The 18,893-nt window shown below is 40.8% G+C and overlaps 1 protein-coding gene and 1 non-coding gene across 3 annotated transcripts in view; both read left to right on the top strand.

The window, feature by feature from the left end:
• The window catches only part of ELF1 (E74 like ETS transcription factor 1), a 117,832-nt gene that overhangs the window by 69,342 nt on the left and 29,597 nt on the right, over positions 1–18,893 (top strand). For both annotated transcript variants that reach the window (XM_075563008.1, XM_075563009.1), the window contains exon 3: positions 13,074–13,257. In XM_075563008.1, the coding sequence (XP_075419123.1) occupies positions 13,074–13,257 (184 nt within the window). The remainder of the gene's footprint in view (positions 1–13,073; positions 13,258–18,893) is intronic.
• LOC142461899 (U6 spliceosomal RNA) lies at positions 16,554–16,660 on the top strand. Its single transcript, XR_012787068.1, has one exon. It is a non-coding gene; the product is annotated as a U6 spliceosomal RNA (small nuclear RNA).

Genomic DNA, 18,893 nt, shown 5'->3' with positions numbered 1-18,893 from the left:
AAAACATCTCCACCCAGTCCAGATGAAGTCCATAAGTCTGATATTAGCATGTATGTCCAATATCAGTCTATAAATTCCTCTTCATAATCACACAATGTATGCAATGACACCAAATGCAGGAAGATCACAGGCCAGTGGATGGAAAGTCTTGTGGATCCAGTGGTGATGGAAGCATCTCAGCACTGGCTTGAGTCTCCACGGCGTTCCAGGGTCTAGCTCCATCAGCATGACTCCATGTCAGCAGGAAGACAAAGCTGTGTGTGTGTGTGTGGTGTGTGTGTGTAGTGTGTGTGTGCTGCCTCCAGGGAGAAAGGAGTTCCCAGAATCCTCAGGAGAAGGCCATGCCCACACAGAGGACTCATTGGCTATGACTCTTGATTGACAGGCTAGACTGCACCTCTTCACTCATATTGATGGATTACCGTATATACTCGTATATAAGCAGAGCTTTCTAGCACATTTTTAATTCCGTTTTGTGGTAAAAATTTGGTGCTTAGGCTGGTAGGACAGCTTATACTTAAGTGTATACGGTATATAACTGCCACAGGGCAGTTCTGTCACATGGGTTCCCTATGAGTCAACTGAATCAACAGTATTGGCAAGATATTTCAAAATCACATACCAGATTGAGCCTGCTGTTGAGAAGCTTGGCAAACAAGTTATTTAAAAGCTCTCGTGCTTTCTTCTCTCCTTGAAATTCCAAAAGCCTGTTGCACACATTTATTTACTTAATAGAGTTGGAATCATCCATAGTTTGTCAAATGTCTCCTAGAATTTTAGTCTGTGGTGTATTGCAGAGCAAGCAAGCTTCTTCAGGGTGGCAACAGATTGTCCTGTTTACAGATGGAGCTCTTTCCTTCTCTTTTGGACATGGCTCTGTTGCGGTTACTTGTGATGAGCCACAGCAAATGAGAACTATACAGCAGGCGGTGTGGAAATCTGGGAAATGGTCCCTTATTACAACTTGGTTTGATTTTTATTGCAGCTAAAGAATTTGTTAAAATTTTGCTTTAAAAATTGTTTTCAACATATGTTGTAAACAAACCTGAAGTTAATAATAAAGGAGAGTTGGTGGGTGTGTTTTTTCCTGTGGAAAAGTTAGGACTTTGAGTAAAGTTTAGAAATAGTTGAAAGTCAGTTTTTGACTAAAATATAATTTGATTGTAGAAAATTTGTGAAGTCCCTGATCTGTGACAGATTTTTAACCCCAAGAGGTCTAATTTCTTTCCTCCTACTATTTTGATTAATTTTTGTTTCTTTCAAAAAATGATGGGAAAATAATCTGCAACTGTGAAAGAGCAAAAGATCTCATACTAATGTGTTTGTTTTTGGAGTACTCATGCCCCAGACTGTAGCATGGCCAATTTGAGCTGACGCAGCATCGGGGTGCAGCTTTGAGTGGTACAATTCTTTAGAGCAGTGGTTCTCCACCTTCCTAAAGCCGCAACCCTTTCACACAGTTCCTCACGTTGTGGTGATCCTCCAACCTTAAAATTATTTTTGTTGCTACTTCATCACTGTCATTTTGCTACTGTCAGGAATCGGCAACCTCTGTGAAAGGGGCGTTGGACCCCCAAAGGCGCTGTGATCGCTGCTTTATAGCATTGGTCTGGGCTTGTGTGTACATTGGAATCACCTGGGGAGCCTTACTCAAACGCCCTGCTTACCCTCTGGAGATTCTGACCTGTTTGATGATGTGCGGGCCCAGCTTGCGACGGTTTTGTGTTTCCCATTGCACAGTCAAGCTTGATAGCCGCTCCAAGAATTTAGAGAGGTTTCTGATTCAAAGGAAGGGCTCCACAGAGAAGCTGATGAAACTACTTTCAAACGAGGAGTGTTTTTGAGTTTGTTTACAGTCATGGGGGAAACGTCACCAGCCAAGTGCTTACTCTTGGACTATGGCCATTTCATGACTCCATTCCCACCTTCCTGAAGCTTCTCTGTTAAGTAAACTTTGGGAAGGGATCTGGTTAAAATGGCATAGAAGAAGCAGACAGGGATACGGTTCTATGGTCTCTAGCAAAGAAGGTATAAAGTAATCTAGAAATACTAAGAAGTTTATATATTTTCCTATCTCCATATCTACTGAAATCATTTAGGGTAGCGGGAACCAATTTGTCATACATCAAATTTGACCCCTCCCTTTTTTTAAAATCTAGGGAATATCAACCTTTGTGTCTTTGATGTGCCTCCATTCAAGAAGTAAATTTCCATAAGGAAGAAAAAATATCTGATGACACAGGATTGAGCCATTTGCTTGTCAATCTAGTTTAGAAGGCAGGGTATCATGACCCTAGAGGCTGGAGCTGTAGAGTGTGTGTTCCCTTCCATTTATGTTAGTACAGGCTTTCCTGTTACCTGAGAGCTGTATCTTGAGTTTTATTTTGTTTTGGAACACATAATTCTTACCGAACTATACTTACTCTTAGGAAGATGCAATTCGTATCTTGTGAAAAGATTAAAAATACCCTGGATAAATTGGAGATAAAAATTGTGAAGCCACATTCCCATTGCTGTGGAATGAATGAAATGGGCCCACACTTCTCATGACAGGATCGAGTCACTTGGGAGGAGGCCTAGGTAGCCTAAAGACCAAGAGCAGAATCTATTTGAAGAAGCCTTAAAAAAGACACTAATGGAGAGGAACCCCTGCATATTTAAAAATGGTTCCTTACCTAGTCTGTGGTTTAAAACTGAACCGAGTGAATATGCTAAAAAGGCAATGCCAAGTTGAAGGCAGACTATAATAGCAAAGATTATGGGCACGGGGCCATTTCAAGTTAGGACCCTGTCACTTACTAGTTAGAGAGCGTTCAGTGAGTTATTCACGTGTCCTGACTCTCTTTTCTGACGTATGCAATGGATCTTCCAGTTTACACCCCTCATAGGATATTGTCGTGACTCAATAATGTGATAATCCACATAAAGCAATAAGCAAAATGCATGGTACGTACTGCAATGCCAGCGAATGGTCCCTGTGCATGCCATTTCCCCCCTGTGCAGTCCATCCAGTGACTAATCACTTGTGCTGTAATGTAAAGCCATTTGTAAAATCCATGCCTTTAAAGTAGATCTTGACTGAACACCTGGAAGGACTCTTCAAATTCTAGCCAAACTCTCTGCTGCTGTGTCGATTCCGACTCATAGCAACCATAGTGGTCCTGTGTTGGGCTGCTCACTGCAAGGCCAGCAGTTTGAAGCCACCAGGCACTCTTTGGGCGACAGATAAAGCTTTATACTCCCATAAAGAGTTACAGCCTTAGAAACCTACAGAGGGTAGTTTTACCCTGTCCTGCAGGGTTGCTGTGATTTGGAAGGGCCTTCAGAATGAGCTAATGCTCTTTGTTCTATAGAGCTTAGGAAAACAGGATCATATCACGAGTGTTGGAGAAGGACTAGTTTTTCTGGTTGACACTTTTTTAAAAACTTGGTTAACCCATGGAGTCAAATTTGATTCTAGGACATGAGTAGGACTTTTCAAGACACTGATCTTGCTGGAAAGAGACGGCCTCATCTTTCTCCCATGCCGAAACTGGTGGGTTTGAATTGCTGACCTTTAGATTAGCAGCCATACATCTTAACCACTGCACCACCAGGGTCTGCTACTTTTTACTTAAGACAGCCACGTGTTCTATTTGTTTTATTGTTTTTTTCCTGTACTTAAAATAAAACCTTTTTATTGTGAATTAGGTTGTCAGAGGAAAGCAGCCTCCAAAAACCGAAGGGCCAGAGGCACAAATGTACGGTGAGATATAAAGATTATAGTAAAGCCCTAGAGGATAAGAAAGATAAGAAAGTAAAATAAAGGAGTCAGACACATTTTATGGTCGCATGCTTACCTCCTCTTGATGGATCGGATCGCATGGAACCGGGAGAAGTGAGAGCAAGCCTTTGCTATCTTGGGTCATTTATAGGTAGCCTTATTACATGCATATTCAGTAGTTACATGCATCACAATTGGGCAATATCTACATTAAGGTCCCTGAGCTCACAGGTGAGGAAACCTAACACCTACCTGCATTGGGGGTAAGTACAAAGGGGGTTGGATCTCATGGCGGGAATTGAGAAATGGATGCCTGCTTCTATAACGAGATATAATCAACCCATGTGCTCACTTTGAGGCAGCATAGCTGTTACGGGGAGAATCTGTGGGAATGATACTTAAAGCAGGATAATGGACTTGGACTCTACCTTTAACTCACCAAAGTGGAATACCAGCTTTCCAGATCCCCTCTGTTATCTGTTAGGGAATACAGTCCTCATCACATTTCCCTCAGTGTTAGTTTCGCATATTAGGTGAAGATTTATAGGGCATATTGTAGTTTTACATTCAATAATTCATACACATTCTGATTCAACTCATCCATTGCAGTCCCCACTTCTTTCTTGCATTTCCTGTTTCCATCTCCCTCCTTTCCTAACCCTCTGAATGTATTTATTTTTTAACATTTTCTTTCTACTTAACCCTCTTAATTTTATCCGTGGGTGTATGCTGCCCTGAGTGGTTGATTGGTCTAACTGCACAGTAGGTCAGTCAGGCCCCAAGGAGTAAGCGTCAGAGTCTTGGAGGTTCCCACCGGTCTCAATCCTACTAGCAAGTCAGGCCTCAGAGATTTTGAGTTCTGTTCCACATCTGCAGTCTATCCACAGCTTCTTAATGGGATCTTTGCCAGAGCTGTTAGTAGTGATGGTGTTTTATCTTTTTTGGAAAGGTTGTGTTTAGGTGAAAGGTTGCATAGCAAATTAGTTTTCCAAGAAGTTATTCGGACACAGGTTGCTTCGTGACATTGGTTGTAACCCCCACAGTGTGTCAGCACTTTTTCCTTTACTTCCCTGGGTTCCCTGTTTCCATCCATCTGATTCCCTGCCCCCTCCTTGCCTTCTCCTTTTGAGATTTAGGCAGATGTTACCCTTTGGTCTCATGTCGTTGATTGCTCTAAGGAGTTTATTCTTCCGGAGGATTCTATTTGTTTTCCAGGCTTGTCTCCTTGGTTGAACGTGGGCAACTTCTGGAGTTAGGTGGTGGTCTTAGGATGAGCATCTTTTGCAGATCAGTAAGTCTGTGGAGTCTCTCTCTTTTCTCAGCTATGCATTTCTACCCATTCTAACCAGGCCTTTCCACTGGTCCTGGTCAGAGTGGTCAGTAGTGGTAGACAAGTACCATGTAGTTCTTCTGGTCTCCTGTGAGAGGACATTGTGGTTCTTATGAGCTATTAGTGCTTTGAACTAATTGCTTCTTTAAATCTTCAGTTTTCTTTATTCTCATCATTAGCTCCACGTGGAAAAAGACAAATAGTGGTTCTTAAAGCTTGCTGTGCTTTGTAAACCATGGTTTTTAGTTGATCTAGATGTCCCCAATACTATGGACATTAGCCTGCAAGTCAAGTGCTTCATTCCCAGTGTTGAAGTAGTTTCTCTAAATGTACCCCTGATGGTCTATTGTATATATGAGTATCATACAACTTTACAAATGTGTATGTGGAAATATCCACAACTGTGATTTTAGGTATTTCTGGGTCTGTGGTCAGGTTCCCCATTAGCACAATTAAAGTGTTGTGGAATCCCCGTTCTTCGTGATGTTATCTAGGTTTATTTGTTCCACATAATCAATGCCTTTACGCAGCTACTAAAACACAAGGAAACATTCTTCAGGTATTCTCTTTTCAGCCAAGATTCCTTTGACATCAGCAATGACAACCCTTGTGCTACACTTCCTCTTAATTTGGTTTTAATTTCTGGCAGTTTCCTGTCAATGTTGGGCTGCTCGGGGCAACGTTAGCAGTTTGAAACCACCAGCAGCTCCTGGGTAGAAGGAAGGCTTTCTACTCCTGAAAAGAGTGACGGTCTCAGAAGCCCACCGGGGCAGTTCTGCCCTGTCCTGTAGGGTCACTGGGAGTCAGAACGGACTCCGTGGCAGTGAGTTTTTGTTCGTTTGTACTGCCGCAACTGTTGTTGAATGAGCTTTGGCAAAATTTTACTTGCATGTGATATTAATGATATTGTTTCATAATTTCCACATTGTGCTGAGTCACCTTCCTTTGAGATGGTAAAAAATATGAATCTCTTTCAGATGGTTGGGTAGGGAAGCTATCTGCATTTTGGGGGGAATAATGTAGTAAATGCTTCCAGTGATGCATTAGTGTTTTGAAACATTCCTCTTGGTATTCCGTCAATTCAAAAAGCCTTGATTTTTGCTAATCCTTTCAGTGAAGCTTGGAAATCTTCCTTCACTGCCATTGGTTCTTGATTATATGGTGGTACCTCTCAAAAGGGCTGATTGTTTACCACTTCTTTTTGGCATATTGACTCTGTACTCCTTCCATCTTTTTGCGTTTTTGACATCAATCATTTTGCCCACAGAATCTGTCAGTATTGCAACTCAGGGTTTGAATTTTTTCCTTAGCTCTCTTAGCTTGAGATATGCTGAGCATATTCTTCCATTTTGTTTATTTTAAACTCTTGGTCTTTGCACTTTTCATTCATAATTCTTTACTTTGTCTTCTCAAGCTGCCCTTTGAAGTTGTCTACTCAGTCCTTTTACATCATAATTTCTTACCTTTGTTTTAACTATATTCAAGAGCAAATTTCAGAGACCCTGCTGGCATCCACTTGAATCTCTTATTTCATGTCTTTATCCTGTTTGCTGCTGCTTCATGTCTGATCTTCTTGACGTTATGCCGAAGCACATGAGGTTTTCTGTTACAGTGTTCAGTGCGTCAGATCTACTTTTAAGATGTTATTGAAATTCATGTTTTGGCTTTTGTAGACTTGCTTTAATTTTCTTCAGCTTTAACTTGAACTTGCATATGGGTAAATTGTGGTCTGTTCCACAGTCGGCTTTGAGCTGACTGGTGAAAATGAGCTGCTTTACTGTCCGTTCCCTGTTGTAGTCAGTTTGATATTTGTGTATTTCCTCTGGTGATGTCCACGTGTGTAGTCACCGTTTATGGTATGTGGTTGAGAAAAGGTCTCAGGCACCAAGACCATATTTTCCAATTATTGATCTTTCCTCTTTGCTTCCAATTTCCCCATTCTAATAACCAATAACTATTAACGCATCTTGATTACAGTTTGATCCATTTCAGAAGTTGGTAGAATTTTCAATTTCTTTATCACTAACCTTAGTGGTTGATATGTAAATCTAAATAAGTTTTTATTAGTTGGTCTTCCTTTTAGTCATGTAGATATTATTGTATCACAGACAGCATTGTGCATTTTGAAATGTTATTTTTGACAATGAAATTGATATTCTCTTGAATTGTCATTCCCAGAATAGTAAACCATATGGTTGTTCAATTTAGAATGTCCCAAACTGTCGATTTCAGCTCACGAATGCCTAGGATATCAATATTTATGTACTTCATTTAATTTTTGACAACTTGTAAATTTTCTAGATTTATACTTATACATTCCATGTTTTGGTTGTTTGTGAATGTTTACAAGTGTTTCTTTTCTTTTGCCTCTGTTCCACTAGCAGGTAAAGGTCCTGAAAGTCTTGCCTTATCCACATCATTAAGGCTGACTACTTTGAGGATACAGCTGATACTTGGTTGATAGTTTGAGTGCCTTCCATCCTCAAGCGCTCACCTTGCAGCATTGTATCAGTGTTTCTCGGCTATTCAGAAGGTTTCTGTGCTTAATTTTTCAGAAGTGGACAGCCTCTTTTTTCTATCTAGGTTATTCTTAGTTTGGACGCTCTGATGAGTCCTGTTCTCTGGATGACCCTGCTAGTATTTGAAATACCAGAATGCCACTGACCTGGCTTCCAGCCTTACAGCAACACACGTCACAGTACAACAAACTGTCAGACTAGTAGTGTCCCAAACCATACCTTATATAAGCCACATTGCCCTTAAATTGTTTCCAACTCCCAGAACCCCTGTATTGGATGGTGTCTGAGACTAAGTCTTTCTCCTGTGGGACTGCTGATGGGTTTGGCCCACAGACCTTGTGGTTATCAGCCCAGTGATTAACACATAGCGCCACTAGGGATCCTTCACTTTTCATTCCTAATTCTTAATTTAGCTTTTCCTTTAAAAGAAGCTAATTTCTATGCAGTTATTACTTTTCCATACTTAATTATTAAATGTTTTGAATGGTTTAAACTGATTGTTTGAATAAAGCAAATAGACTGTCTCTGTTAACGGTTGCTACCTGTGGAGAGAGGGTGATATCAGGGTAAAGTGGTGTTTGCCACAGGTGTGCTAAGACCTGTAAAGTCTGCAGAACACAGCAGTCCTCACCTTAATGGTTAGTAGAACAGGACTAGGAGTGGAGTGACAAATACCCGTGGTTAGATGGAACTTGTAAACAGTGCTGAATCAGTGAGATGTTGGGAGCTAGCGCTTGTGAGATCAACAGTCCTAATCCTCTGCTCCAAGTCAGGAGCTGAATGGATTTGGGTAGCAGAGAGTACATCCACTTCTGACAACTTCAACTGTTTCTCTGTTTGTCATGATGTTGCTTGATGGTCCACTTCTGAGGCCTACTGTTTTCATTGTGCTGGTATTTAATCCACACTGCAGGCTGTAGTCTAGGACCTTCCTTCCTCAGTAAGTGCTTCCAGATGCTTTTGCTTTCAGCAAGCAAGGTGCGTCATCTGCATATCACAGGTTATTAATGGATCTTTCTCCAACCTAAATGTGTTCTCTTCATATGGCCTGGCTTCTCAGCTTATTTGTTCTGCATACAAATTGATTAAGTATGGCGAAACTGATGCACAACTTCCTTGATTTGAAATCATGTGGTCACCTCTTGTTCCGTTTAAACAGCTTCCTCTTGGTGTGGATACAAGTCCAGTATGAGTACAGTGAAGTGTTCTGGCATTCCCGCTCGTCTCAATGTGATCCGTATTTATTACGATCCACACAGTGCATGGTCATAAAACACATCTTGGTATTCTTTGCTTTCAGCCAAAATTCATCAGACACCTGCAGATTCCCATGGCTAGCAGACTTAGTCAAGGGAAAGAAAAAGGCCTGGCATTTTTATCTTATATTTTAGAAGTTAGGATTCTGGTTAAATGTTTCTTTGTGAAATTGGAGAGCTCCCTCTCCCACTAAGGAATTCCTGAATTACTAAGGGAAAAATAGGAACTTCACAGGGGAAAACCTGGTAGCTACCACCATATAAATCACCAGTAATGAGATAGGTAGGTCTTTGGGGCCCATTGATAATATATTGAACTAAGCAAGAACCAAAGTGGGTAAATGTCACCTTCTCTGATAACTTTGTGGTCAGGATCAACATAAATACAATCTCCAAACTGTGAGCATGGATCCTGTCTTCACTTTCTCACTTCTCGGTCCTTGTCACCAGCCACTCTAACCTGGCCACCTGGCGATGGGTAGGAGCTTATAGGTTAGGATACTGTCTTTCAAAGTGCCAGTAGGCAGACTCCAGCTCCTGCTCATTCTCCTTGTCCCTGTAGATAAAAAATAATTCACTGAAAGCACTCAACAAAATTCACAGAGTACACCATACTTACAGCTACAGATCTTTTACAACCAAAAAGGATGCAAAGAAATGCAATAGGTAAGATTTGGGAAGGTTTCCAGCACAGAGCCTCTATATCTCAAGGAAGTGCACTACCGGGCCCCATGCTTAGTCACCCACATTGGAGCTCATCTGAGTCTCTCCTTTAAGGTGTTATGGGCCTCCCCATGTGGCCATAATAGATTCCATTGTTGTCCGGAGACTTAGTCAACACTGGGCCCTCAAGTGATCCCTCTTGATAGGATCACCCCTCATTCATTAGCCTCATGTGACTCAGCTCAAAAGGACCAAGAACAAAGACCAGATTGCATTTTATCAGGTGATTCTATGCCATGGAGATAAGTGGTTAAATGTTACAAATAATTCCTTTGGTGTTCCTGACAAAATGCATTAAGTTGAAGCTAAGAAAAAATAGCTTGGAAACCCAAATTTAGGGACATCCTACAAAACAAATGGCTTGAACTTCCAAGGTCATGAAAGTAGAAATCTGAAAAACTGGTTCAGATGAAAGGTTGAAGAACTGAACTGTCTCAGAACAGTGGAGTGAGTTGTCAAGAGACAAAAGATAATTAAAGAAGTCTACAATCCTGGATGGGATCAAATAAATGTTGTTTGTTATAAAGGACATTAGTGCGACATCTGGAAAAATTTGAATAAGCTCAGCACATTCAATAGCAAGTAATGTAATGTATTGATTTAGTTTCTTGATTATTTAATAAAGTGAGAGATAATATTTGAATATTAAATATACCCTCAAGTAAAACTAAGGGCCAGCTAGGGGAAAAATCAATATAAAAGAAAGCTACATCAGCCATGACGGAATGTTAATATTGAATATTGGTAAAATATTGGAAAATCATTAGAATTCATTTTTTTACTTCTTTAAAAAAACTTATCAGGTCTAAAATTATCTGAAAAAAAGAGCAGAAGAGAAAGTGGATCATATCCTGATCCACCCAGCCTTTAGGAGGATGTCCCCACTTTGCACAGAGCAGCCAGTGCAAAGAGAGGACCATATGGCTGGCCGCACTATGAGACATGACATCTCTCACTAACCCATAGCCCCATATGGAACAGACAACACTGGAGACACAGTATGGGAATTGTGCCTTATCTGACCCCACCACATAGAAGAAAAACACTAAGGGTGTGCAACAGAACAGCAAGGGGAGCGGAGCAAGGAAGTGCTGAGGCAGTACCAAAAGTAGACTTTGGGGACAGAGTGTGAAACCCCATCAGACTCAACGGGAAAACACTCCTGAAGGTCAACAAACAGACCTGGAACTATTTTACAGGCTTTTCTTTTTTGTGTGTGATTGGTTTGTTGTTTTATTTTGTTGCTTTGTTTTTTTTCTGTATTATTTTTGTGCATATTATTATCTCTGCAGGTCTATCTAGATAAGATAGGCTGGATGAACAGTCTGGAGGAGAAAACAACAGGACCCATCGTTCGGGGAGGACATGAGAGAGGAGGTGGGGGAAAGGAAGTGATGTTAACAGAACCAGAGGCAAGGGAACAAGTGATCCAAAATCAGTGGAGAGGAGGGTGTAAGAGGCCTAGTAGGGCTTGATCAAGTGCAATGTAACTGAGGAATTACTGAAACTCAAATGAACACTGAGCATGATAGTGGGACAAGAGGAAAGTAAAAGGAAATAAAGGAAAGAACTAAGAGACAAAGGGCATTTATAGAGGTCTAAATACAGGCATGTACATATGTAACATATATATATATATATATGATGGGGAAATAGATCTATGTACATATATTTATAGGTTTAGTTTTAAGGTAGCAGATGGACATTGGGCCTCCACTCAAGTACTCCCTCAATGCAAGAACACGTTGTTCTATTAAACTAGCATTCCATTATGCTCACTTTCCTGAAATGATCGCTGAAGACAAAGTGGGTACATAAGCAAATGTGAAGAAAGCTGATGGTGTCTGGCTATCAAAAGATATAGCGTCTGGGGTCTTAAAAGCTTGAAGGTAAACAAGCAGCCATCTAGCTGAGAAACAGCAAAGCCCACCTGGAAGAAACACACCAGCCTGTGTGATCTTGAGGTGTTGAAGAGATCAGGTATCAAAGAACAAAAAATCTTATTGTGAATGAGGGGAGGAGTGCAGAGTGGGGACCAACAGCCCATCTGTAGGCAAGTGGACATCCCCTTACAGAAGGGTCTTGGGGAGGAGATGAGCCAGTCAGGGTGCAGTGTAGCAACGATGAAGCATACACCTTTTCTCTAGTTCTTAAATGCTTCCTCCCCCCCACTATCAGGACCCCAATTCTACCTTACAAATCTGGCTAGACCACAGGATGTACACTGGTACAGGTAGGAACTGAAAACACAGGGAATCCAGGACAGATGATCCTTTCAGGACCAGTGGTGAGAGTGGCGATACCAAGAGGGTGGAAGTATGGGTGAGTAGGAAAGGGGAACCGATTACAAGTAACTACATATAACCTCCTCCCTGGGGGACAGACAACAGAAAAGTGGGTGAAGGGAGATGTCGGACAGTGTAAGACATGACAAAATAATAATTTATAAATTATCAAGTGTTCATGAGGGAGGGGGAAGTGAGCTGATAGCAACGGCTCAAGTAGAAAGAAAATGTTTTGAGAATGATGAGGGCAAAATGTGTTTGACACAATGGATTGATGTATGGATTTGCTAAGAGTTGTATGAGCCCCCAATAAAATAAAATAAAATAAAAAAGCTAAGAGATGGTAACATAATGGAGTTTTCTACAACTATTTTAAGCAAGTTCTTTAGAACCACCTCTAGTTGAGTTTCTTCATATTGTAACAGGAGATGTCTGGACTAATTTTAAGAGTCCTTTCAAATTTTACATTTCATAAACAGATACTATTAGTAATAGTAACCATTATGTAAATAAATAATAATTTAGAAAGAGACTGATGGTGCAGTGGGTAAGGCACACTGCCTTCCCAAAGGATCAAAAGTTGCTGCTAAAGAAAGAGGTGATTGCCTACTTCCATAAAGATTCACAGCGTTGGAAACCTGGGGAACGAAGGCTCCATTGTGGCTTACAGTGTTGCTGTGGTTTTGGCTTGATTGGATGGCAGTAGGTTTGGATTTTGTCGGGTTAATAATTGATAGCTATGCTTAAAAAGGATAGCAACAGAAAATGAAAATTAATATTGATACCTGAGTCAAAAATTGTTGTTGAACAAGGTTTGTATGCCAAGTGATAGTTTAATATTAATTAACTCACATTTTTTCTGTCAAAGAAACTCTCAAGATTTTATTTGTGTAACTCTTTTGTATGTTACTTGTTGGTTCCTGCTTGTACAATGTTATATATTTAATTTAACTGTACCTTAAAACTATACTTTTATAAGCCTTTCCCACTGAAAATTTGGTTATTAGACCTAGAATAGATAAAGTTTATTTAGTCTTAAGAGGAAATGAATTTTCCACACCCTATCCGGATTAAGATACAAATAGCTAAGGAGAGAAACCTTAAATGGATATCTAACATGAAATAGTTTTTGTTTGTATCATTCAAGATAAAACTTAATCTTTTGAAAAATTTTTTTCTCTTCCCCACCTTTCCCAGCTTGGTGATCCGGCGATTTTTCCTGCTGTAATTGTGGAACATGTCCCAGGCGCTGGTATTCTGAACAGTTATGCTGGGTTAGCCTGTGTGGAAGAGCCCAATGACATGATTACGGAGAACTCCCTGGATGTTGCCGAAGAAGAAATCATAGATGACGATGATGACGATGACATCACCTTTACAGGTGTGTGTGCTTCCCATAGGCTCACTGCAGGACAGTTTCAGGCAGTGTAACAAACTGCCTGGAGGGTTTTGAGGATAAAACATTTCTAACTTTTGAGTAGATGTTGAGTGACTGCATTATCTGTAGAAGCTAGAGACCCATGTGCAGGGAGAAGAACTTAGTTTTTTCTATCATCTCCTATGTTCCACACTGGTTTCTCATCTCGCCTTCTTTCCTAACGACCTTGGAATGAACATGGCTCAATAGGAGGCATATAAAAGGGACCCACCTTGTTCAGCCAATCTCATGTTTATGGACAACTTCTTCTATGTCTACCTCTGTTTTCCTCACGATAAGTTCTTTTTAGGGAAAAGATAGGAACCCCTCCCACACACACACAGGGTTTTTTTTTGCTATTGCCACAAAGTGCAAAACAGAAGTTTGTAACCAAAACATAAAGTGAAACCCTGGTGTTTACAGAAGATTTCTCCTCTGGTTAACTGTAACTAGTAGGATACTTCAGATTTGAAGAGTAGACTATGCAAGTGTGAGGTATAGTGTACAAAATACTCTGCTATAGTATATAACAACTCATGTGACCCTAGGATAGGGTAGGAGCTGTCCCCTGTGAGCTTCTAAGACTAAATCTTTACAGGAGTAGAAAGTTCTGTCTTTCTCCCAAAGAGAGGCTAGGATAGTAGGTTCTAACTGCAGACCTTGTAGATAACAGTCTCACACATAACCAGTATACCACCAAGGGACTTCAAACGGATTTGCCGAAAAATTCCATTTTTATTCCATTTCCCATGGGTTTTTTTAAAGCCCTTTCATATTGTCACTAGTTTTTTAAATTGATACATCTGTAGTTTTTACATTTTCCCCCTATGTCCAAAGACCTTGGGGATGTTAACATTGGGAGTAAAGTTGATTGGAATATTTAGTCTTAAATTTCAAAGTTTACCAGAAGTAGTCGTCATGATGTAAAAATTGAAAACCGTTATGGTACAGAGCAAGACAGAGGGATACTTTTGTCATAGCAGCCTGAATTTATTTGTGAGTGGTGAGGACATGGCTTGGGGATCACTTGTGGCCTTCTCCAGCTTCTTTAGTGGGAAGGCGAATCTAACTCCATACCTGCCCGAGTGTGATTCCAGTGAGACAGAGGAATTAGCCATGTCTCCATCGCTAACCCTATTCTGATACCAGCCTTCCTTGCCATGGCACTATAATGCATTCCATAAACATTTGCAGTAGCTACATAGATCTATAGACAATATGATAACGGAGTTTATTAAGGAAGTTAAAAGGTAGTGGTGTTAGCAAACTCAGGGAGAAGGCAACATCAAGTGATCCAAATTGGTGGTGAGGAGGGTGTGGGAGACCTGGTATGGCATGATCAAGGGTAATGTAACCAAGAGGAATTACTAAAACCCAAATGAAGACTGAGCATGATAGTGGGACAAGAGGAAAGTAAAAGGAAATAGGGAAAAGAGCTAGGAGGCAAAGGGCATTTATAGAGGTCTAAATAAAGACATGTACATATGTAAATATATTTATATATGAGGATGGGAAATAGATCTATGTGCATATATTTATAGATTTAGTATTAAGGTAGCAGAAGGACATTGGGCCTCCACTCAAGTACTCCCTCAATGCAAGAATACTTTTTTCTATTAAATTGGCATTCTATGATGCTCACCTTTCCAACTCAATTGCTGAAGACAAAGCGGGTGCATAAGCAAATGTGAAGAAGCTGATGGCGCCCGGCTATCAAAAGATATAGCGTCTGGGGCCTTAAAGACTCGAAGGTAAATAAGCGGCCATCTAGCTCAGAAGCAACAAAGCCCACATGGAAGAAACACACCAGCCTGGGTGATCACAAGGTGCTGAAGGGATTAGTTATCAGGCATCAAAGAACAAAAATCCTATCATTGTGTGCTCACCTCCCTGATTAGATCGCTGAAGACAAATGAGTGCATAAGCAAGTGTGGTGAAGAAAGCTGATGTTGCCCAGCTATCAAAAGATATAGTATCGGGGATTTTAAAGGCTTGAAGGTAAACAAGCGACCATCTAGCTCAGAAGCAACAAAACCCAAATCGAAGAAGCACACCAGCCTGTCTGATCATGAGGTTTCAAAGGGATCAGGTCTCAGGCATCATCAGAACAAAAAATCATGTCAGTGTGGATACTCAAAGCCCATTTGTGGACATCCCCTTACAGAAGGGTCTCGGGGAGAAGATGAGCCAGTCAGGGTATGATGTAGCAATGATGAAAAATACAACTTTCCTCTAGTTCCTAAATGCTCTCTCCCCCCGCTTACTATCATGATCCCAATTCTACCTTACAAATCTGGCTGGACCAGAAGATGTACACTGATACAGATGGGAGCTGGAAACACAGGAAATCCATGGTGGATGATCCCTTCAGGACCAGTGGGATGAGTGGCAATACTGGAAGGGTGGAGGAAAGGTGGTTGGAAAGGGGGACCAGATTACAAGGATCTACATATAACCTCCTCCCTGGGGGATGGACACCATAAAAGTAGGTGAAGGGAGATGTCGAACAGTGCAAGATATGACAAAATAATAATTTGTAAATAATCAATGGTTCATGAGGGAGAGGGGAGTTGGGAGGGGGAAAATGAGGAGCTGATGCCAGGGGCTTAGGTGCAGAGCAGATGTTTTGAGAATGATAAGGGCCATGAATGTACAAATGTGCTTTGCACAATTGACGTATGTATGCATTGTGATGAGAGTTGTGTGAGCCCCTAATAAAACAATTTTAAAAAAGGAAGACCTTTTGAAAAAAAGGAAGTTGAAATCTTACAAATCAGGATCAGAAATATTAAGGATACAGTTCTTTTGTTTGCAGCACCTCTCCTCAACCATGCATTCAGGCATCTCACTCTCTTTTACTCTCTGGCCCTTGACCTCTCTGTCACATTGGCCTGTGCTCTCTGTCATGCTTGGATAAGTGTTATAATCCTCTGTTAACACTACCAGTGCTCAGTGGTACTTGGCTTTACCTACTCTGTGCACTGGGAAAACCTCTGCTCTGTGCTACACTGTAGGTGCTGCCACCTTGGCTGCTACTGCCTCTCCACCGAGAGTACTCCACTGGTTACTTGGTGGCGTGGGGTTTTCTCCTCTGCAGGTGGCTCACTTTCTACTCAGTGGATGGCAAAACAGTCTGCCTCCCTCATTAGTCCCTGCACTAATAACTGTAACAACAACGACAGAGCATTTAAAACAATACAAGTTCACATAGTATGATCAGAAGGGTCACTTTGTATAGTCAACAAATAAATGCAGCATGAGTGCTCGCTTCGGCAGCACATACACTAAGTTTGGAACGATACAGAGCAGATTAGCATGGCCCCTGCACAAGGATGACACGCAAACTTGTGAAGCGTTCCATATTTTAAAAAATACAGCGTGAAACTAAAATTAATGCCAATTTCACCTATCATATTGGAAAGATGACTAATAATTTTAAAATATCTGTGTCCTTACCTACCCTTTGGGTGGAAGTCAGAAAGACTATGGATAGAAGAGCCGTAGCAAGTCATTTCTAGCCACTGCAGTTAGTTATATGGACTCTTACATATCGCCGGAGACACCAAGGAAAGACTGAGTTTCGGGGTTGGTTTGTTGGGTTTGCATTTGGTAAATGCAGTAGCACTTGAGCAACTTGGGATCTATGCTAGCCGTAGCTGGGAAAGAAGTCGAAGATTGATTTGGAACTAAGTAACGGTCGCTGTGGCCTATAAAACCCACTACTGTTGAGGCAACCCTGTCCCGGGTTTCCAAGGCTCTCAGTCTCTATGGAACAGACATTTCAGCTCTGTCTCCTAGAGCCACTGGTCGACTTGAACTGCTAACTCTATGTTGAGCAGTACCTGACAGTGCTTCCAGGGTTCTAGCAATTGCTTACAGTGGTAAAATATAATAATGATGAGTAAAGCATTCTCTGTCAGATTGAATGCTTACTACGTACTCAGACTTCACTTTTAATTTTGAGTTCTTGTTAGACTTACAGAAAAGTTGCTAAAATAGTGCAAGGAATTTCCTTACAGACCTCTGGCTGCCCCAGTTTACTATTGTGCATCACCATTGCACATGTACCAAGAACAGCAAATCTTCCTGGGCACAATACTATTCTCTAAACTAAATCTTACTCACATTCTCTAAACTAAATCTTACATTTCATCAACTTCCTGTTAATTTCCTTTTTCTATCCCAGGATCCTGTCCAGAATCTCATATTCAGTTTAGTGTTTTAATTTCTCCTTAGTGCTTCCCAGTCTGTAACAGTTCCTGTCTTACCTTGTCTCTTGGAAACACACTCCTCAGCTATATTGTAGGCTGCCCTTCAGTTTCAGTTCTGATGTCTTCTCACAATTGGAATTAGGCAATAATTCATTTTGGCTAGAATGATACAAAAATGACATCTTTTCAATGCATGGTATAAATGTAACAATTTTTTCTTTTTTAGTGTACATTGTCTCTGGATTCTCAAATCTGAAAAAGAAAACAACTTAGATTGTTAAATAACTTACCAAGGTCTCAGCCATTGGCAGAAGAGCCCCAATGATAACATCAGCTAACAGCATCTGATTTTTGTATTGTCCTCTTATATCTTATGAAGCATTTCTCATTTATTGTTCAGATCAGCCCAGTTAAAGTTCTTTGGTACTTTAGATGTTTTCACCTAATTTCCTCCTTAGCAATAAGGAAATGAATAACTTTTGATTGGAAATTTCTCTTGTTGGTTAACTGTGATCTTTAAGTGTTTGTGTAACAAAGTGGCCACCACTATGCATGTAACATGTGTTAGATGCTCCAAACTCATTGTCACCCAGCCAATTCCAACTCATAGCCACCCTATGGATAGAAGCGCCCTGTGAGTTTCTGAGGCTAATTGTTTACAGGAAAACAAAACTGAATTTTTCTCCCACAGAGCAACTACTGGTTTTGAACTGTTGACCTTGTGGTTAGCAGCCCACTATCCCCACTTGGGCTCCTGTGTTATGAAGCTGGAAAGGTTTCTGCTGTGGGTTCTGATGTAAAGTGTTGAAGCCCTAGGGGAAAGCTATAGTCCCTGTAAGGAAGGTGAATGTGTGGCTCTTTGTCCCATGGCAGGGTGTTCATTCCTCACATTCATCCTTAGGGGAGGCATTGATTCTCCTCAGAGAGGACACTGAGACTAGGAAAACGCCTGAGATCTTTAGGAGAAGGAATCATTTTGTACTTTCAGTGCTTCTCTCTCTTGGGTTTTACCCTTGAGGACAACCGATAACTGGATCCAGAGAGGCTTCTCTCTGGAAAAGAAGACTGATGTGGGCCCAACATTATATCTTACAAACAATGTTTTCTTTTGTATATTTCTTCTCCCTGTGGAAGAACTAGATGGGGTAGAACAGTTAACCGTTCTTAGAAATCCTAGCAAGATCTTCAGATACTACTATGGAATTTTTAATGTTTTTGGCATGATAATCAGTGTTTGTTTTTAATATAGATTCCTTATCTTTTAGCTTCACGCACTAAAATATTCAGTGGTGCAATAATTGGATATTTTAATTGCTTTCTGATAATTTTTGAGTGAGCGTGAGGGTTTGGACAGCGTAGGATGGAGTTGTACGGAAGAAGAATGACCGA

Source organism: Tenrec ecaudatus, chromosome 11, assembly GCF_050624435.1.
Source record: "Tenrec ecaudatus isolate mTenEca1 chromosome 11, mTenEca1.hap1, whole genome shotgun sequence".
NCBI classification, from domain to species: Eukaryota; Metazoa; Chordata; class Mammalia; order Afrosoricida; family Tenrecidae; genus Tenrec; species Tenrec ecaudatus.
This window is presented reverse-complemented; position numbering and strand designations above follow the sequence as displayed.